Raw genomic sequence first — 22586 nt, forward strand, 5'->3', positions numbered from 1 at the left:
CTATAGTCTATAGAGCGCCGCAGTCCCGCCCCCTGCCATGGACCAGGAAATGAATCCCAATGCATTTTTCCCATAGACATTTCAAAAAGTATTTATTTAAAGACGGTTACGCCGCGGACAAAGCCAACTCGAGTCGTGACAACTCATGACAACACAAACAATATTTTATATTTTATATTTTGGGAAAAATGCATTGGGATTCATTTCCTGGTCCATGGTAGGGGGCGGGACTGCGACGCTCTATAGGCCTATTAAACAATGAGTTGAAGTTAAATCAGTGATTTCCCAGACCATGTACCACACTAAGCAGCAGATGTATCCACGGGGGTTTCAGTTACTGATGATGAATCATACAAATTGTTGTAAAAGGACACGCTGGATACACTTCCATGCTGCGTACCCTGGAAGAGAACAGAAAAGGGTTTGATCGTCTCATATCAAGGGAGGCTTGAACGCACAGGCTGGTGTTTAAAATCTATATACTTACATCTATTTTACAGTCATAAAGATCAAATACAGCGTTCTGGACAATTGGCTCATCTGCCATGGATTGATGCCGGCTGCTGCTGACGGGGAGCAGACAGAGGTTAAGTTAGCAAATCACATATACTGTAGTACAGTATGTTACAGATATTTTCTCTGTTGTATTATTATGTATTATTATCATCATTATGATCTTTATTACAATTGTTATTTATTGCTATAATTTTCTGCGTAATCAAAATTACATACGTGTTGAAGCACCTCTTGTAGACAGAAAGGACAAGCATGCAGCCAAGTCCAGCCAGCAGGCCGAGACCAACCACTAGTCCTATGACCAAGGCATGATCTGCACACACACACACACACACACACACACACACACACACACACACAATATGGTACACGTGAACAACACTCAACTAATATGGGAAACAAGGGTCTCAGCTGACTCAAAAAGAAAAAGAAAGTCCTAACCACTTTCTACCTGTCGACCCAGACCCATCATTATATGCAGTGGTTCTCTTAGTGTGCCCCCCCCCCCCCCCCCCACCCTACTGTCTCAAGGGTTTTAATTCATATAAAAGTTATAACCACTGAGAAGGCATGATATGGAGGCCATAGCGTTTACCATTATGTGGTGGGTCAATAGGTGGTGGCGGTGGTGAGTAGCATGAGTCAGGTAGGATAGTGATATCATCCAAAGCCACTTTCCAACCACTGTCCATCTTCCTCTGATATACAAACATCAACTGTGAGAAGAAAAACAGAGTCATTAAGGTTAACTGTTCAAATTCAAATTAATATCACAGGAAGTAGAAATGACAATGGGAAGGCAATTTTATCATTACATTAGCCTATTTTATGTCCAGACAATTAACAGGTAGAAGTTCTAAAATAATACTCTCAGGCCCCTTTCCCAATGGGAACTGGTTCAGTTCTTTTTGGTTCTTAGTCCATGAGCCATAGTATAGCTCCAAAATTGGAACATTTTATGAATTGAGTGGGCAAAACCATACCTATTCAACCATACCGATAAACAACAAATATTAGATTGTTATCACCATGACCTTCCCCAATTGATTACTTACACGAAGACAATGATTTATTGTATTACAAATTTTAAATTTTAAATATGCAAATGAGGCGTTATGTAGGAAAATATGCAAAATAATAGAAAATATGAAAAAGCTACTACTGTGGAAGGGTTATCATGTATTAATTTACTTGTATTGATCCTATCCTAACAATTTAATATAGGTCTAGTTTTTCGCACCAATTTTGGAGCTCTGGCTCATGGACTAAGAACCAAAAAGAACTGAACCGGTTCCCATTGGGAACCAACCGGTGGAAAGGGGGTCTCAGAGTAATACTGTTTAAGAAGACATTTGTAGAGTCTGCCTCAGGCCCTAATGGCCTGATAATGACCTGACATTAAGGAAGGGCATACAAGTTATGGAATGCAAATTTAACACTGAGTATTTTGCTGTGTACTGAATGTCATAATAATAAGATGATTATTACCCAGAATGGTTGGTCATGGTCAACAGACACATTGGCCCTCTGCCACCGGCTTCCCTTGTCCCCAGTTTCTGTCCATTTCAACATGGCTTTCCCATCTCCTCCCCCTGCAGTCAGTGTTTTTCTGGGGAACAGGATACAGTATATCGTAGGTCTATATTTAACCACATATACCATATACCACACCCTAATAATATGCCTAATCTGGCATCATGCCATGATATAGGAGAACATTCCGTGGAACAGCCAATCTACAATCTCACACGAGTTGTGAGATAGGCTAATTTCGAGGAGGGGACCAAGCAGGGCGTTTCTAGGCATAGGCAATCTAGGCAGTTGTCACTGTCAGTATCATGATACTGACATGATATTTACATGTCAGTATCATGATACTGACATGATATTTACATGTCGGTATACCGTATCATAGTCAGTACTTAGTCTGCACACCCAGTATCATGACATGTTACTGAGATGTTAAGATGTTGTTACTTCGTTCCTAGTCCATTGTGCCATAATCCATAAATATATCGCTCCTATGCCACCAAAATGTGGAACGCCCTACCAACAGTCATTAAGACATGCGAATCCCTTGACTCCTTCAAAACCGCTCTCAAAGGGCACCTACGGATGGCTGCAATTCGAAACTGGCCCCCGTAAAATCTGAATCCCCCCCCACCGCCCCCCCCTTTTTCCCTCACTGTATATGTTTCTTTTCCCTTTTTACCTCCATTATGATGAATTCCTGTTCTGTTCTTTGTCTATATAGAAGTGTCTATTTGTACGTCTCTAAATGTTTTGATGAATTGAACATGGTGGACCCTATTGTAAACAAGTGTAATGCTTAATTGGGTCGTCCACTCACAGTTAACAGCCTTTGTATTGAGTTTGTGCTTGAAATGTACTGTAATTCTGCAAACTGTTAATAAATATTTCAATCAATCAATGTCCCATACTGTATATCTCTGCTGTCTGGAAGAAACCACCTATCTCCAAAATGTGCATTTTTCAGGAAATTAAGAAAACCATATATTTTTTAAAACAAAGCAATACTGCCTCGTCAAAGTTGGTATTGCATGACAGGGGGGGGGGGGGGGGGGGTGGAGTTAGCTGCTTTAGCAGACAGTTTGAGGATCCAATGGAGTTAAGAGTTTTTGTCTTTTTCTTTTCATTGGTTCAATATTTTATAACCAACACACAAATGAAGTTAGGTGGTTTCCTCCCGACAGCAACGTATAATGGGTCGATAGATGCTGCAGTGTGCTCCTTTACGCCATGATAATAATGTCCAATGACGAAAAGATGGTGGCAGCCGAGCTTGTCAATCTGCACTGAAGTAATATTGTTAAAGTCTTGGCATTGCAATGTTACCTGTCAAATACATAGACATTGAGAGTCCCCACATGAGAGCCATACATGTGGTACCAGAATGTGAGACAGTGCCCTCTTGTGGCAGGCTGGAATACGTCACTAATCAAAAAGGACTGGTCTCCCAACTGGCCCAGTGAGTTGTCCACATGTAGATAATAGCCTATATGGACAGCATGACAAAATAGAAGACACAATTACACATAGGCTACAGAACAAAATATTGGGAAAGTATAATACATGGAGCTACAGCAATCAAGGCGAAATTCACCCGGCCTAAAGAAACATGTAACACAATGCCTGGGCCTACTGCTAATGGGGTTGCCTTATTATGGGAGAGTTAAGAGATATACGACTCGCCGCGGTCGAGGAAGGAGTTGGCTGTCTCTCGATATACGAGTGAAATAAGAAGCATGAAGTACAATCACATAATACCAGTAAGACGCCCTGAAGGCGAGAAGCGAGGTTGCGTGCAGGACGAGCGGTGAGGTCGTGTCGAGGTCGTGTGCAGGTCGAGGTCGTGTGCAGGTCGAGGTCGTGTGCATGTCATGCATCCGTCTGGGTGACGGCAGTCTGCTGGGCGAGCGCTGGCGCTTTGGCATGGGGGGTCAGATCAACATATGGAATGAATTCTGTACTGGCCATATATGGACTGGAGCATGTCTTGCGTGTATAGGGTGTGATGAGGTCAGATAAACATATGGAATGTCAGAACAGTAAGGACGCGTGGGGAGGATCAACATAATTATGGAATGTCAGAACAGGTCAGCTCCAGCCTCCATATATGGGGATCTAAGGGTTCATATGGAGGCGTGACTAACGGACGGGAGATGCAGGTTTTCATAGTAAATGCAACCTATGGTCGCATTTACTATTACCTACGGTCACATTTACTGAGGAGTTTACTGTGTAGACCAGTGTCACCCCTCTCGAATAACTATATGTACTTTGATGTTTGTTTTTTTATCTTTCTAAGCTGGTTGTAAATTAATGTTAACAACTTTGTGTGAAATGTACTTCATGATTTCAAATGTAACACAGTGTGTAACCTTCTGTAATGTCCACGCCCCACCACTGCCATGGTGATGTCATTAAGTAGTAATTCCCAGCACCTGAGCTGAGCTGATTTGGAGCTCTATAAGAGCAACTTGTTTGTCTGTGATCCACTCTTATAGCACTGACAAAGGTCCCAGGACCAAAAAACGTTTGCGTGCTAATTCTAACTCACTATGAGCACAGCTGGTCCACTTTATTATGAGCATCTAAAAAAAGGTCTCAGTCTAAAGAAGTCTCCCTTAATTATTTTTTATGCAGCGTCGAGTGCATGTTTTTTTATTATTATTATTATTTTTCCCTTATGTTTTTGAGACTACCGCACCTGCAGTTAACCTGAAACAAAGGACAAAGAAAGCCGCAACAGTTTCGCTTGTACTTTAGACCAGTGTCATATAGAACTGGCTATGAATTGGGATTAATTTTGCATTGACCATAGTAACCCGACCACACTATCTTTTAAACCTCTTGAGCCCCATTGCCCCCGCCGGCAGGGGCAATGGGGTTTGGGGGTTTGATTTTACCCCCTGGACCCCCCTGGGGTTTAAGAGGTTTTAACAACTCTGTATCTGATCTGGTCTTTTGTCTGCCACCTTCTCTGAAATTCTCAGGACATCACTTTTGAGACCTGAAGAAAATGAGTTGAGAAAGGCTGTATACAGTCACCCTGTTCTGAGTTGGTGGTATGGTCAACAGCAGGCCCCGTGTTGGGCCTTGCGTCACGCCCTCTGCCCCTCAGCCAGTCTCCCTGGTCCACCCGTCCACCCACGTTGCTCCAACCACACAGGCTGCTCTCGAAGTCACAGAACGCAGGAGAGGTGCACGGGCTGTCAGATACCCGCACGTCATCAAACGCCACGTCGCCCTCCTCAGTCATCACCGGTGTAGAAGCAGCCATTTTCACCCCTTCCACCATAATCTAACCAGATAGGCGGGGGATGGGGGGACAGACAGACAGACAGACAATTAAGGTTTTGTAAATGAGGATCTTGAAATACACTTTTACTTGTTAGTTTTTCATTCTTTTAATTTCTGTAAGGAATTCACTGAAGAAATTAAGTTTCACTGATTAACTACTGCATGTATGTATTATGTATTAATTTATTTACACAGTTTCTATGAAACGGACATAATGTATAAAACATATTTTAACCAAATATTTTAGCTTTGAACCAACAAAATGGACAAACCATACATAGGACTTATACTTACCCTGTAAGGCTTCACGTGTTGCACCAGGGAGGCCTGGGCAAACCTCCACAGCCGGCCCTGGTCTCCTGCCTGGGAGAAGAGCAGGGCCTTCTGTCCGTCCTCGTTCTGCTGGTACACATTCAGGGTCCCCATCCCTCTGCCATACATGTGGTACCACAGCTGCACACACGCTCCTTTACCTTAGCGGAGCCGGGAGGGAAATCACTCTGTTCAACTAAAGAGTGTTTTGAATCAACTTACAAATGGGGGGAACGGGGGGCTGACACCTGCTACTACATTCCCACTTATGGATAAATTGATTGATAAAACGTGATCATTTAGCATTGAGGAAATTATGAAATTATTAAAACATTTCCTTATCCAAAAAGTTCTCTCAAATGTTTTGCTATACATTTGCTCGTGGATCCCTGTGTCACAATGTATAATGTGTTATTCTATTCTATTCTTCTCTCAGTCCCAGTTTGTAAGATCACCTGTATTTAAGTCAACATTGTCATTACCTGCGGGGTACAGTGGGGATGCCATTCTGGCTGTCTGGCCAGTCAGGTCGTCAACAGAGGAAGGCACATAGTAGTAATGGCCAGTGGGTGTGTGGGTGGTGTGGTCGCTGTCTGGTCCTGTGTTAGGGTTGGGGGTGGGTCCCCAATGTCTGATCCAATCTGAGTTATCATCAGGCTGCTGCTGCCAATTACAGCTGCCTTCCTCGAAATCACACACATCTAGAGGATAACGTTTAACAAAATCAATATCAACATGGAAGAAAAACAAAATGAAAGTGTTGAGGTAAGGTAGGCATGTAAATAGATAGGTATATATAATTAGATTGTTACTGTAGATAGGTATAATTTTGATAATCAGCGGCTTATGTTGCCTACCATCTCCTACAATAACATTGTAGAAACATAAATAGGTGGCATCTTTCTATGCAGTGAATGCCTCATTTTAGAATGAAACTCTTAGTATTTAGGTTTTTTGAGATGTTGACCCAAAACAAATGAGTCATTCTCCCGGTACCCAAACTCGTTAAAATAGCAGATCTACAAGCTCACACCGCATCGCTTCATGCCGTGGTGTGAGCTTGTAGATCGGTTATTTTTACTACTTCTTTTCTTCTAATTTATGGAATTTCTTAGATTTATTGTTTAATTCATGTTTTGCTTTTTTTGGGAATGTTTTTTGAAAATGTTTTGAAATGATGTAGGAAACAAAAAATAAGGGCAACCATAACAATGTGTCTGCGACCCACAAATGGGTCCCGACCCAGTGTCTGGGAACCAGTGTTCTACTACACAGACCAGACTGAGGACCTTTTTGAAACTAGCTCCTCGCCACTCACCCTACACACTTCCACTTGGTTTGAGCATAGATATATAAACAATAGAGACGGCACCGGAATTCCCCTCCCATCCGGTGCTGTCTCTATTATTTATATATCTATGCTCAAACCAAGTGGAAGTGTGTAGGGTGAGTGGCGAGGAGCTGGTTTCAAAAAGGGGGTCAGTATACTGTACCTGAAGCAGGACAAGGCCCTGGGGTGAGCGTGATGTCATCTAGAGCTATGTCTCCTGCCTCTCCTCCTACCGAAGCCTCCAGAATCACTTGGTGAACTGGCGCTGAGGTCACATGTCTCTGGGCCTGCCGCCACTCGTCCCCCTGACTGCCTGACAGTTGCCACACCTACAGCACAGGAAGGACCCTCCACAATGAGGATGTGATACTGACAACCTAATCAACAACGCTCGTCCTGAATGTAGGATATGATTAATGTTGTTTTGCAACCACGGTTTCACAATCGTGTAGCATGCGCGATAACGGTGTGAAATGGCTCCGTATATTTCATAATCAACTCATGCGGTAGTTGTTGTTCTTTTTGACTACCGTGCGGGGAAGTATAGCCGTGCAATCTCCGCGGTGTCAGTCCGAGGTCACTATTAAAAATGTAGACCTCATCAATCTCTATCAAAATGTCCATCTCTAACTTGAGCTTTTCTATTCTGCTCATTCAGCATATTTAACAGCATTATGACATTCATGATTCAAATGAGATGCACAGTATGGTACATCTGCTTGTATTAGTAATACAAATGTACTATGGTCTTGCATTATACATCTGTAAACTAAATATCTGTAAATCAATAGCCAACATAAGAATTGGCTCTTGTCATTAGAAACCATGAGTATTATTTATTACGTAAGAGTACGAGTAAATGTATTGTTTCACATACAAAAGTCATAAAAATACATAATAAGCATTTGACACTTATCTTTCATGTTATTTTGAAACTGAACTTAGTGAATTTTACCAGTATTTTTGTCACGTCATTAGATGTTTGTAGAACCATCTTCAGAGATCCCACTGTTGCTCCAAACATGTGGTACCAAAATGAGAAACAGTATCCCTTTTCTCCAGCAGGAGGAAGCAGTGATGACTTAATCTGGGCCCTATTACCCTTCACACTTGGAAGGGAACTCTCAATGTACAGATACTGGCCTGTCAAACAACACAAACAGAACTATAGTCAATAAGAAATACTGGACTTTATAGCTAAAACAGTTGTTGAGTCATTAAATAATGTAATCCCTTTAAATTCCAATTTAAGTAAGACAAGACTTGATTTGGCTTTGTGTACAAAAACAGCAGACCATTTTTCTGTGTACTGTAGCTTAGTCAAAATTCATTAATCATGCAATCAATGCTACACACATAATGTCTGGGGACAATGCTAATCTAAAATAGCCTAGCTCACAGGTTTTCAACATTTCTTGACCTTTGACCCCTATGCTGAGAGAAACACAAAGCAGGCAGTCCAGTAGTGTGCCTAGACATTTTGAGGGGCAGTTGCGCAAGTGAAAAAACAGAACCGTGTGGAACCGCTGACTGCCTTAATTATGTTTGAGATTTATAGATTTTGGGGCATAAATAATATTAGCAGCTTTTAATCCAACGTACCGTAGAAAAAACTTTTAAAAGGGCACATTGCTGTCCAGAGTACAAAAGGGAAGACGCTCTAGCACTAACTCGTGTCTATCTATGCACGCCCTTGGCAGGCACCCAATTGTATACAATTCTGTGGCAATTTAAAAAGTGTTGCTTTTCGCTCTTCCTGTTGAAGACCCATGGACTTTGCTTAACTGACCAGTGCCAGTAGTGTGGTCTCCTGCAGGCCCCGTATCGGGACTCTCAGTGGAACCAGACCTTCTTTGCCAGTCAATCTCATCCTCAGTCCCTTGGGCCCAGCTACACAGATCCTTCTCAAAGGAACAGCCATAGGCAGACAGAGCTGAGGAAAGAAAGAGGAACTTCATAGTTAACGATCCAAACCGCCATTTCTGCTTGTGTATTACGATAGTGTAAAGTGCAGGGCATTGCTGTGGCAACCCATTGTACATTGCTAAATACAGGTACAGTATGAAGTAGCCTGGCTAATAAGCCAGACCGAATCAGCCGTTAGCCAGGCTAAGTATGAAGTGCAATAAAAATAAGGTCCAAACACTGGCAAAATCAGGAATCTTTCCCAAAATTCCTGAATTGTGGTCAGCTGTGAGAAAGACTATTGGCTCGTTTATGTGGAATGCACTCTCACCCCGCCATTTGCAAATTTTAAAATATTTTTTTACCTGGTGGTTGGAAGGAATTTTCACAGTTTAAGAAAGAGATGTCATCCACAGCGACGGCATGATCTCCATGGGGAGGACCAAGCCAGTGGAAAATGCTAATGAAAAATATCTGAAGAAAATATAAACATTAATACCATTAGAGGTGCAGTTCATGTCAAAATGTAGTCTGTGTGTTGACCAAAATCATTTATAGCAATACAAATGTTACATTGAGATAAAAATGGGGGATCAACTGGGGGTCCATGGCCTAATGCGTATAAAACTGGTGGTCCTCGTGGTAAAAAAGGTTAAGAATGATTAGATGATTGATAGTTTGAAACCAAATGGACCTACTACAAATCTGTAACTCAGAGAGTTTGTACACTCTCAAATGGACACTGAGAATTTTACAATGTAGATTGGAGTCCCAGAGGAAAATGAAAAATCATATGGGGGTCCGTGAGAATCACTGCACTGCAATACACTACAACCCATTCAAACCGGGAAAGCATCTGTGTCATTCTAGATTTTAGCGTTGGCTATTCAAAAATAGCAGATGTACAAGCTCACAGCACGTCACTTCGTGCCACGCTGCAAGCTTGTACATCTGCTATTTTTGAACATTAAAAAACTAAATTGCATTGAATCATTTTGAACTACTGATTTAGAAGGCCTTTGTAGAATCTGCCTCACAATGGGCTCACGTGAATGAACACACACCTTGTAAGGGTGCTGCTGCTGACCCAGGGGCAGACGTTCCTCACTCCACTGTGAGGCTGTGTTGTGACTGCGTGACCACAGGATTGCTTCACCTCCGTCCGCTTGCTGCATAATCACACCGAGTGACCGGTCGCTCTCCCCGCTTATGTGGAAGTGAAACCTGGGGCAGCAGGAAAGAGGGAAGGAAGGACAGAGAGAGAGAGCGAGAGAGTTGGATGAGCAAAAACATTGAGCAATTTGTCCAGTAACAGCTTTGTGCTTCATATCAAAACAATATTTAGATATCCCTGTCCCTGTCGGGCGGAAACCCTGTGCCTCCATAATTTCAACGTATGTTTTTTTTTTCTTTCTTTTCTTTTTTTGGTTAATGCCCTACTTTGTTGTACAAAAGTGTTGCGCAAAAGTAGAAGAAATAGCCAATCTACAAGTTCACAACGTGTAGCAGTGTGAGCTTTTAGTAGATCTGCCATTTTTTGCAATGATTCAAAGATTTGGAGATTTCCCAGGGTTTGTCAAATTAACCAATGAAAAGAGCTTGTGACTATTTTATATCTTTGGAACACACGGTTCCATTTTTTGGACGCACGACTAAGGCATCTGCCCAACAGCAACGACGGTATGATAATTATTATGGAGGCATGAAAGCGGAGCTATAGCTGCAGCAATGGAAGCAGCACACCAGCGTTAATGTCGGGCCAATCTGAGAATCCCATCGTCAAATATTCGGCAAAACAGCGGCCAACAGTCTGTCTTGAGAGACTAATGTGGGGCATGTCACTCACCCAATCTGGCAGTAGGGGGAGGATGGGGGGAGGGTGGGGCTCTGGAGACGGGCCTCTAGAGATGGGACTTCACTGGAATTCACTCCCATGTAGTATCCTGTGGATAAGGGAGATGAGAGAGTGTGTGCGTGGGAGTTCTGAGTACAACTGACCTATTGTTTACGCTGGGGTTTGACCGTTTCGCTGTGAAGTTGTCTTTAGACGCTAAAGGCATGTATAGTTCCCAACCTTTTCTCACTCAGGGCACACCTGACAATCTTGAACACGTTTGCGGTTGTGACCACACATGGCTGCAGTGTTAAGTGGTCAGATGGGTGGGCTGCGTCCGTTTTCAGAGCATGTTTATTTCAATGATTAATCGATCGGTTGTGTTCCGGCTTGGATCAGAATAATCTGCGTAGTAGTAGACTTAAAGTTCTTATTTATCGGTATCGCAAGGAAACCACATTTTTCAAAAAGAAGGACATACATTTATGTTATATATTAAATCTTTGCACTTTGGACTTAACATCATGTCCTGTGTTTTCAAAATCATTTAGGGCCCCACCCACTGGCAATAGCCTCGCAGCCCACATCCCTGCTCTACCTGTGTCTGTAGTGTGGTCAGTGGGGGGACAGGTAGTGGCCCTCTGTCTCTGTACCTGTGTCTGTAGTGTGGTCAGTGGGGGGACAGGTGTCATTAGTGGCCCTCTGTCTCTGTACCTGTGTCTGTAGTGTGGTCAGTGGGGGGACAGGTGTCATTAGTGGCCATCTGTCTCTGCCACCTGTTGGGCCCCTCACTGGTGTCATTCCACTGGCACTGACCATTCTCAAATGTGCAGGGGCCTGAAAACAAAAACAAACAAACAAACAAACAAACAAACAAACAAACAAAACAAAAAACACAAATACATAGCATATGAATGGAAATGTGCAACTTGATATTGTTTGGAAAATATATTTAAAGTCACATTCCAAATTCAGATATTCACTGTTTGAGAATGTGCCCATTTGTTTTGCTTTGTCATTCTTTGAGTTTATTTTTGTGTATCATATATTATCATGTTACTTTGTCTGCAGTAATATTAGTCATCACAATATATCACAACATGCAGTTTACCACAGATGTCCACATCCTGTGTCAATGTGTATTCATAATGTAGATGTAACTAAACAAGTTAACGCAATACAGAAGCCAGCACTCACCACAGGTATCTTCATCCTCCCCTAGGGGGCAGTCTATGTGATAGTCACACTGCAATGAGGCCAAGATGCACACCTCTGACTGCCAGCAGAAAAACTCATTGTCCTCCAAAACGAAATAGAAAAAAGAAAGACAAAAGATGACAATGAATGGACTCCTTTTTTCTTCATTGGTTATGGTTACCACTGTAGCCGGAGTAGGCTGGGGTTGCAAATGACAAATAGCATACCAGTGGGGCATCAACCTGAGTGTGCATGTGTTCTCTCGTTTGGTGGGTTTCTCAAATCAATTTGGTCTGTAGTTAACGTAAACCTAAGCGTTTCATGTTTTGGTCAAAATTACACCCGATAATATCTCAATTGTGATTTTTGAAGCTGTTTATGTGCTCTTAAAAATGTTGATTATTTTTCCCTGTGTGAATTGAAAATCATAAAAATGTCAATTTCACAAATCGTATTAATATCATAAGCCATTTTTTTTAATACGAAGCTTATTTTTGTGATTTATCCAAAACCTAGCTAGCGCAAAAACTTCTGTTGAAAATCTGTGGCGAGAAACTGCAGATTTAGGGGGTTTGTACACCAACATCCGGGTTGGTGTACAAAAAAGACATCACAGCCATTTCAAAAACTCACCTGGCAGGGTTTGGTGGGAGGAGTGGAGGGTGTGGGTGGAGCAGAGGTAGGTGGCAGTGCAGTGGTGGGTGGAGCAGAGGTAGGTGGCAAGGTAGGGAGCTGACTGTTGTTGGGGTCAAGTTCACATGCTTTGGACAAAGAGATGTCATCCACAGCAACTAACCCTCTGGTGCCGTTTCCTTGCTGATAGCAGAAGACAATCTAGGCAGACAGACATGCTATAAAAACATAGGCCAGTGGGTAATATGCTGTCATGCATATATTAATTATTATGTCTGGAAAAACGAATGTAAACCAACATTTTGTTTACTTTTTGTTCTATTTCTTTTTCCTTTTCTGTTTTTAGTATTATTTCTACGGTAACTTGATATTCCTTTTATTTTTTATTATGTACTGTAAAAAGGTGGGCAAAATACCCATACCTTTTCGGCTAAAATAGTCACTATGTTGACTAAACAATGTAAATTGCTTAACAACCATTTTGTTTTGTTTTTAAATGACCGAAATAAAGATTCAAACTCAACTCAAACTCAACTGATGAATCATACCAGAAACATGCCGACGCCATGAGTTTTATTGCTACTGTTGAGCGAGCTACACATGCAAATTGTCACGTTCACAGCAATGACCTATGTACTTTTAGGAGGGAGTAAAGATTGAACCATGTCCTTAACCCAATAGGTTTACTGGGTTCATCTGAGATCTGAAGGCTTCAGGGATATTACACAACACATTGTGTCCATCACCAGTTTGGCTATTACTCATGGCCAAAACAATCTGTGTCACTATAGTTGCTTTTATGAGCCATTTCATATTACAGTAAAAGAAATAAGAAAAAAATAAGCTATAATTACACAGTATGAATAGCACTTACCCTACCCCCTTAGACAGCACCTCTTAGACTTATATAGCATTTGAAACAGACTTATAGCATGTCATGTAGACAGCACATGCATTGTATGTAGTCATAGCACTTCATAGTATATATGTACAGCATAGTATAGCATATATGTATAGTTTATATGTATAGTGTCATTATATAGATATGTTCTAGTTATAGTTTATATAGTGTCATTATATAGATATGTTCTAGTTACGTTCTTAGCTTACGCATGTTTCGCGATAAATGCATTTTACATGTGATGTATTCCCATGCTTTTTGTTCTTGCTTAATGTAAGTCGCTCTGGATTAAGAGCGTCTGCTAAATGCCTAAATTGTAAATTGTATGAATACCATATGATAGAAACAGTTGTGTCATATATTCTTAAGTGTGATGATGCAATGGAAGCAAACAAAACAACAACATTTTGGAGTTTTGGAGTGAGGGAGGGGCGCCCACTGAATATCGGCCACATGGCGTCTTAATTACGTCGTATATTAGTGCCCTAAACAAACATTGAAGTCCATAGACTTGGCTGCCATATGACGTAATCTTCAAAAGCCATACAGTTGGGTGCCACCGATATTGTCCCCTTCTTTCCCCTCACTGTATATATTTCTTTTCCCTTTTTCCCTCCTTTTTGATGAATTCCTGTTCTGTCTATAGAAGTGTCTATTTGTACGTCTCTAAATGTTTTGATGATTTGAACATGGTGGACCCTGTTGGAAACAAGTGTAATGCTTAATTGGGTCGTCCACTCACAGTTAACAGCCTTTGTATTGAGTTTGTGCTTGAAATGTACTGTAATTCTGCAAACTGTTAATAAATTCTTCAATCAATCAATCAATCAAGTCCCTTATCATTTGACCCATTTAGGCCTGACCTCAACATTTAAAAAAATCCTTCTAAATCCTCCATATTTTCACGATTTTTTAAAAATAGCAGACCTACAAGCTCGTAGCGCGCCACTCGGTGGCGCGCTATGAGCTTGTAGATCTGCTATTTTTCAATAGCTAAATTACAACATAATGTTTAAAACACCAAAAGGGGTTCCCGCCCAAAATGGGTTAACTGTCCTTTTGCGCAGATCACGCAAACCTCAGCAAAAAGAAAAGGACAATATCGATGGCCTCCAACTGTATATTGGAAGGGCTAGCGTCCCTAAAAAAAGGGGGGGGGGGGTTTGAGAACCACTGCTTTACTAAATAAGAGGATCACTGACCTTGCTATTGGTGGTGGATGTGAGGGTGACCTCTGCCCTCTGCCAACTGTAGCTGTGTGTTTGACCTTTGAGCCACAGCACTGTGTCCCCGACGCCAGACTGATATGTCCTGGAACGCACAGTAAGCGTTCCTATCACGTCATCCAGACTGTAGAAATAGAATCTAACCTACACGTGGGACACACAACAGTAAAGAATGAATGTGCTTTTGGTTTCAGTTTTTTAATCAGTGAAGAAGGACAGGAAGTGAGAACACGAGGAGCAATCGTGTACTGTATATTAGCACTGTAAGTGATGTCATTGTGTAATCCTTTATTCTTTATTTGGATCCCCATTATTATTAGCTGCTGCGGAAAAACATCATAACATAAAACATATTCATACAAACAACTGACACTCGTCAGTCTAAATCTAAATTACACTGTTAAAATGCCAATGAAAATAGATAATATAGGTTAAACATCATGTACAACAGCACATTGATCTTGAGTGGTCTCTCCCAATAATATATGTTAAGAGATTTTGTACCTATTCGGTTTTCCACAATGTCACCAAGACAGTATTTGCAAATTGTAAATGAAGATTAAAAGTATATAAATATTCTATTGTTATAATAACATAATACATAGACTATATACATAGAATACAATAATATACTCATATATATATGGTACTAGGGACATCCGGTGATGCTACAGGTAAGTGGGAAGATATGCAACTCTCTTGTTTCCATTGAATGGAACCACATGTGGCCCATGGGGCCGAACTGTTCAGTACTCAAAGTATTCAAAGCATTTGGTTATGTGCTGGTCATGTACTACTTCTCCTTATCTGCCCTAGAGGTCATAACTCTCCACTAGCGACAATCTGTAAGAAATGGTTAAGACTGATGCTTACATGCACTAATTGAGAGGTTTAGCAGTAGCCTACTCCCAACATAGATCTGTACTTACAGTACAGTTGGTGCTGGGTAGTAATGTGCCAGAGAGTATCTATGCACTTACAGTACAGTTGGTGCTGGGTAGTAAGGTGCCAGAGAGTATACTTACAGTACAGTTGGTGCTGGGTAGTAAGGTGCCAGAGAGTATCTCAGACATCTGACCTCTCTCAGTCAGGGCAGGCCCAGGGATGATAAAATGACCTGGAAAAATAACAATGCACCGTTAAAAGGAAATGATGTTCATGTCAAATGTACAGTACAGTATTTCATTCTTTCATTTAATCAACTAAGAAGAAACTGTGCTGGACGGCTGTCAACAGACAGGGTCGGCACAATAGAGCGGAATTCCTCACCTGCGGCAGTGTTGAGAGTGTGATCTCTGGGAGGTCCGCGGCCGGGCCAGGCGGTCTCCCCACTCGTATGTGTCCAATGCATCCCGAGAATGTCCAACTCGCTCCTGTTCCAGGAACAGAGGCCCTCCTCAAAGCTACAGCGATCCCTCACGCCCTGTTGGTCTGTGTTATAGCAGAAATTAAGGCAACATAATGGGAAGAAAGCAGACTAATAGACTAGACTAGAGACTGTTGCCAGCAAGCTAGAAACAGGCACAGGATAATGACTGTGGTCTCAGACTGCTAGTGAGATATCTTCAACTGTCACGTCTCCACATATAGTCAGCATTTCGGGAATTTAGGAAAACTGGCATATTGTTGCAATTGTATGCAATTGAAAGCAGTTGAATGCATTGTTTGAAAGTTTCAAGAACTGGTTCCATGGGTTCTCGAATGGCTTTCATGCAACAGTACAATATGCCATGAAAAGATGTAAAACATGAAAAGCAACACAATGGGAGTCACTCACAACTCACAAATTACTTTGATTGTGACAATGGTACTAAACAAACAAACAAACAAACCAAAACTGAACTTGAAACTCGGTAGACTACAATGTATTAAACACTATTGCTGACATTCAGCATTTCAACCATTATACAACTTACCACAGCTGATCTCATCAGACTCATCGCCACAGTCATCACTGAAGTCACACACACGGCTGTGCTCCACACACACTGTGTTATTGCAGGTAAACATGTCCTCTGGGCACCTGGGCTGGGGCTCTGGAAAGAACCACATGACAGAATGTACCGTAGAAGAGTAGCCCTGCCTGATGCCCAGAAGCCTAATATCTGTAAATCTGCTATTTTCTGTGTGCAGTCCCTAATAGCACAAATCAAGTAGGCCTATACGGTAACCAAATATAAACCAGGTGCTAGTATTATTGTGTGTTTTTTCTTTTTTGCCAACCTGGTAGGGTGCAGTTGGAGAAGTCCACGTCATCGATGGCGATGAAGGTTTGAGTGGCTTCAAATGCGATGGTGAAGTGGTCTGGCGTCCGACCCACTGCAACCTCTCCACGACGCCATGAGTCCCCCTGGTCTCCTGACTGCCACCACAGCAGAGTGTCTCTGGAGTCCTGCTTCAGAGACACCTTCAGTTCATCTTGTACACCTGTGACAACAAACAGCTAGTTCATGAGCTCACAGGAAGGACAAATTACTGTATATACATGCACTTGCTTCCCTAGCTAAAGGTTTTATTGTATACTCATATTGGTGCTATATTAATGTATGCCTTATGCCACTGCTGCACCTTTAATTTATGTTAAATGTTCAGTTTTTTATGTAAATGTTTTGTATACAAATGTATGTAAATTGAAACTTTTGTACTGCTGCTACCCTGAACAGGGCTCCCTCGTAAAAGAGATCTTGTATGTTAATGGAACTCAAATGTTAAATAAAGGTCAAATGAAAAATACATGGATTGGATGGACATACAGAGATGCATGTAGTTGATATGCACTTATGCACGCACAGTCGCGCACGTAACGCACGCACGCACGCACGCACACACACACACACACACACACACACACACACACACACACACACACACACACACACACACACACACACACACACACACACACACACACACACATACACACACACACACATTTAAACACACCTCCATACATATGATAGTAGAAATGCAGTGTGCAGGTGGAGCTGGCCTGTTGCATTGTGGGGCTGTTCAGGGAAGCAGCACTGCCCTCCGGTCCTCTGCCTTCCACCACTGCCATGTACCAGCCTGGACCAATCAGAGAAGGACACACACATCTGAGAGGCACATGGCCACAGCTACAGTGCTGCCATTAAAGAGAGGATAATGTTGTAGGCCTACAGTATGTCCAAAATCTTAAAGAGGGAGTGCCACAATTTTTGTATTTGTCCAGTTTTTCATGTGTCTATGAGGTGACAGTACTTCATTAGACACCCTGTCATTTTTATGTGCAATGGTGTATTAACTTTGTATTTAGGGTTTCTTCCTGGAGGCTGAACACTTGACAGTCAAATGGGCCAATGAAATAAACAGTAATATAGTGACATCACATTATCAGCCCCTCCCCTAACCCATCCCCCTTTATCATACAACTACAGCTGTGGGTGCGGCTTCAGTTCAGGTGGATCATCACCCATCACCACCCACCAGGCAAACCAGGCATACTTAATGAACTGGTGGGCGTGTCCACATAAAAGCATGATTTTAACAAATACTGTACACTTTTTGGAACAAGTTCTTCCTCCTTATATTATAATAATACCTGATGATCATGTTTTAGGGTGGAAAGAAATCGTGGCACTCCATCTTTAAAGGCTTAAGAAATGTACAGTTGGAACTCTTCACTGAGGAATTCAATAAGAAAAGTATAAAGAAGAAAAAGATAGGGCATGGTCTTACCAAACTCAGTGCCCAGTGTGTGATCTAGAGATGGTCCTGCATCAGTAGCATTCCTGCCTCTTAGCCACTTGAACTGGCCAGCACTCATGTCCTCCCATCCACACGGGTCATTCTCAAAGGAACAGCCAGTGAATGCTCCACTTGTTTCATTAACTATCAGGGGAAGATATATTGGAAGGTAGAGTTATCTAACATGAACCCTATACTAGCGTACCTACTCTGGGGTAAATATTTGGCGAAAATACTGTAGATGATCTACTGTACAAGCTCTCAACGTGTTGCAATGTGACGCGTTGTGAGCTTGTAGATCATCTATTTTCGGGGAACAGATTCGGAGTAGAGAGAAAAAAAACGAGGGGACCACGTAGACCCCTGGAGGGGTGCGGGTGCATATGTTGGTTAGACACACCAACAGTCCTACAGTCATGAGTCCGACACCCTACCCCAAACCCTAACCTAACCCTCGGTGGCCAGGTGATTTGTAACCGGCCACGAGTGATTTGTAACTGGCAACGCATGTCGGGAGCCACGGTGATTTGGAACCGGCCACGACTGATTTGTAACTGGCGACGCATGTCGGGAGCCACGGTGATTTGGAACCGGCCACGACTGATTTGTAACTGGCGACGCATGTCGGGAGCCACGGTGATTTGGAACCGGCCACGACTGATTTGTAACTGGCGACGCATGTCGGGAGCCACGGTGATTTGGAACCGGCCACGACTGATTTGTAACTGGCGACGCATGTCGGGAGCCACGGTGATTTGGAACCGGCCACGACTGATTTGTAACTGGCGACGCATGTCGGGAGCCACAGTGATTTGGAACCGGCCACGACTGATTTGTAACTGGCGACGCATGTCGGGAGCCACAGTGATTTGGAACCGGCCACGAGTGATTTGGAACCGGCCACGGGTGATTAATGCCTGCACCAGATTTGTAACCGGCAACACATGTCCAACATACAGTATGCACCCTCCTGCCCATAAGTCTGACATCCCTTTAGTCCGACCTACGTGGCTGGTTAAGACTAAGGTTAGGGTTAGTGACCTATGTGGCCGGTTAAGACTAAGGTTAGGATTAGTGACCTACGTGGCCGGTTAAGACTGAGGTATGTACATGTACAGAAGGAATGGAAACATGAAAAAAAGAAGAAACATGACTGAAAGCTGTACCTGGACAAAGGCCTGATGTAACAGCGATATCATCAATAGCAACATATCCACTGTTTGTGGAGTCTGCCTCAATCAATACCTGGACATGAGATGATTAATCACCCATATGAATTATGCTTTAATAACGTCAATTCAGAAGCTTGGATTGTGAAAAAACACATATACTATTATTGTACATATAAAAGGGATATTTATACGCAACTATCAGCACACCTGGAAGAATGGTGTCTTCACTATGGACTCAGAAAACCTGGTCCAACTTGGTCCACTCCTGTTGGTCTGGAAAAGTAGCTCCTCCTCGCTTGGCCCTGAGCGTACGTACACACGCAATGTTGCCGACTCACTGTAAAAGAACAAAGTTCTTAAAGGACCACTTCACCACTTTTCAACATCTCTTCATATAATTGGTCCTCACTAATGTTCATGATAAAACACCACCATTTTTTCCTACTCAGTCTGTGTCTCATAGGAGGGCTTTGGGCAGTTCGGACACCCGTCCACCAGTGACATCATCATTAGGCAGATCTGATTTGTTTTAAAATATATTTAGATTTGTATTATCGTGAGAACGATGGCTTCAACTTTTGCATTGCAACTTTTCAGGAAAAGAAAGCCTGAGTAGGAAAAAATGGTGGTATTTTATCATGAACATTAGTTAGGACCAATTATAGGAAGAGAAGTTGAAAAGTGGTGAAGTGGTCCTTTAAGAGATTATGTGCAAAGACATTTTCTGGTTGTTAACCACTTATGCCCTATTTTATCACACAGAAAATGACTGACTCTGTTCCAGAATATTCCCAGCACAGTGCCTCTATGTGTCAGAATATATTCCCAGCACAGTGTGCAAGTGATTCAGTCATTTGACACCATGCATTTCCAGTGGAAGTTAAGGGGAAACTGACTCAAAAGTGCATCCTCTGTAATGTCATCATCATCCTCTGCATGACCATTACATTTTGTCTTTGGAACACCAGATAATGGATTCAAAGATCGCTCATTCTACACTGCACTCAGAAGTAAAATGCAAACATGACATCCGACTAATTTACGTGTATGTATACAGTATAAATTCAGACTCTCCTTCACATAATCTCCAGAACGGCTCATCCTATCAACTTGGTCGACCTGTATTGCTGAGGAATCTGTGGAGGGCAGTGTCAAGTGTGAAGTCGATCGTATGACGGTTCTCAAGAACGCTCCAAGCAGCCATACCGTGGTCCTTGACAATGCTACAAGCAACATTTGCACTCAAAGGGCCACAATGTACTGTAAAGTGTTTTATCCTATGTGCAAAATATATGCTAATTTGTTCTGGATCGGTCCCAAATCAGCAGTGCACTAATAAGCAATACTGTGTATCTTTTAACCAATATATTCCTAGCTTGCACATGCATTCCTCCATCCAAACCACAGTAAGTAGTTAATAGTAGCTCTGACTCTGACCTGTTGTCTGTGTGGTACCACAGGATGAGGCAGGAGGATGTGTCCTTCACTTGGATCCATTCTGAGACCACCTGAGCCCTACTGCTTTGGCCCTGGACAAGGGATGGGCTAAGCAAGAACTTACCTAAAAGAAGATAGAGGAAACCGTAGACGTGAAAATGGCAGCCATATATATGAATCATCTTAGGTAATAAATAGTTGAGGATTGATGGCTTTATATGACTGATCTCAGTACAGTACAGTTTAAATCTAAAAGTAAATTATATTTTTGCCTGAATGACGGAATTTATTTGTGTTACAGTAAATAAATCATGTAGAGTTCTCCTAAAAGGTACCGTACAGTATACTGTATCTTTCAGAAGAACTGAGTACACATAACTTAAACAAAAGCGACCTGATACAGTAGTGAAGCGTGTGGTCCATTGCATTTGTGTTTGTATAAAGTATTTAAAAAAATGCTCAAGTAAAAGAAAACATGATGATCAATACACAACTTGGACAGGGGGATATGGCAGTTGATAGCCTATTGCCCACAATGCCCAGTGAGGCAGAATCACAAGGAAGGTTAACTTTGAGCCCTCAACAACCCTACATACCGTCAGGAGTCTGGGTGGTATGGTCTATAGGTGGACCCTGGAAGCGTCCGTCTGCCTGTACCCAGTCATGTCCATCCTGCTGGGGTACATTGGTCCAGGTGCACTGTCCCGTCTCAAAGTCACAGCTGCCCAGGGGACTGCAGGCCCCGTTCTTCATAGAGACATCGTCCAACTGCACTGTAGAATTCATGGAGTCTGGAACATGGGCAGCTTTGAACACCACCTGATGAGCGTAAATGACAGATTTATTGCACTTACTTACTTACTACTACTACATTTTAACAGACTGAGTACACACATTCACAAGGAGATGTGTTAGCCAAAAGAAGTCATGCAGTTGAATAGCTTACAACTTACACGGAACTGGATAGGGGATGACACAGTGAGCTCTGCCACCTCCCATCCTGTAGAGGGCAGTCCAGAGCGCTGCCACAGAGCTGCTTCCTGTTCCCCACTCCTCTTCAGGTGGACAGAGAGGGAATCACTGGAAGCTGCCGGAAGCCAGTACCTACACAAGTACACACGCACGCAGACACACAAAGTGTTGTGTTGTGTACAGTACAGTAGGCCTACAGTACAGTACACCTCTAGTCAGCGTTTTGTAGCATACTTGGAATTTGAACTACCTTAGTCCTTTGGTGCCCCCCTCAAAGCGGGGCCCGGATCTCAGGTTGGAAACTAGATAAGGTAGGCTACAGAGTGATTCAGTGGGCTCACCAGAAGCGTATGCACATGGCTTCCATTGGACTGAGTTCTGCTGTGAGTAGCTGAGCCACCGGACTCTGTGATGCAGTCAAGTAGAAACCTACAGGAAAAAAAGGTTAAATGACTCATGTTTTAAATTAAACATGTAATGATAATATGTTACTGTAAACACAGGTCACAATCACCATGTTCTGTTCCATAGGTGTGGTCCAAGCGGTCTTTTGTTCCTCTCTGGCGATCCCAGAGACCCACATGAGAGACATCGTTCTCAA

The 22586-nt window shown here is 42.4% G+C and overlaps 1 protein-coding gene across 1 annotated transcript; it reads right to left on the minus strand.

Moving 5' to 3' along the window:
- Window positions 1-302: 302 nt before the first annotated feature.
- LOC306943138 (apical endosomal glycoprotein) lies at window positions 303-22577 on the minus strand (the record flags this gene model as incomplete). Its single annotated transcript, XM_079529340.1, has 30 exons — window positions 303-401; window positions 488-566; window positions 1075-1232; window positions 2005-2125; window positions 3373-3532; window positions 5089-5341; window positions 5635-5813; window positions 6135-6353; window positions 7146-7311; window positions 7938-8125; window positions 8772-8915; window positions 9936-10111; window positions 10734-10830; window positions 11436-11558; window positions 11919-12021; window positions 12552-12752; window positions 14655-14822; window positions 15704-15795; window positions 15948-16109; window positions 16595-16714; window positions 16902-17105; window positions 17622-17744; window positions 18396-18548; window positions 19571-19649; window positions 19784-19913; window positions 21014-21137; window positions 21610-21832; window positions 21967-22117; window positions 22327-22414; window positions 22478-22577. 30 exons carry the CDS (start codon window positions 22575-22577, stop codon window positions 303-305), a joined length of 4383 nt encoding a protein of 1460 aa, XP_079385466.1.
- Window positions 22578-22586: the final 9 nt, after the last annotated feature.

This window comes from Electrona antarctica (genome assembly GCF_951216825.1).
Source record: "Electrona antarctica genome assembly, chromosome: 19".
Taxonomy (NCBI): Eukaryota; Metazoa; Chordata; class Actinopteri; order Myctophiformes; family Myctophidae; genus Electrona; species Electrona antarctica.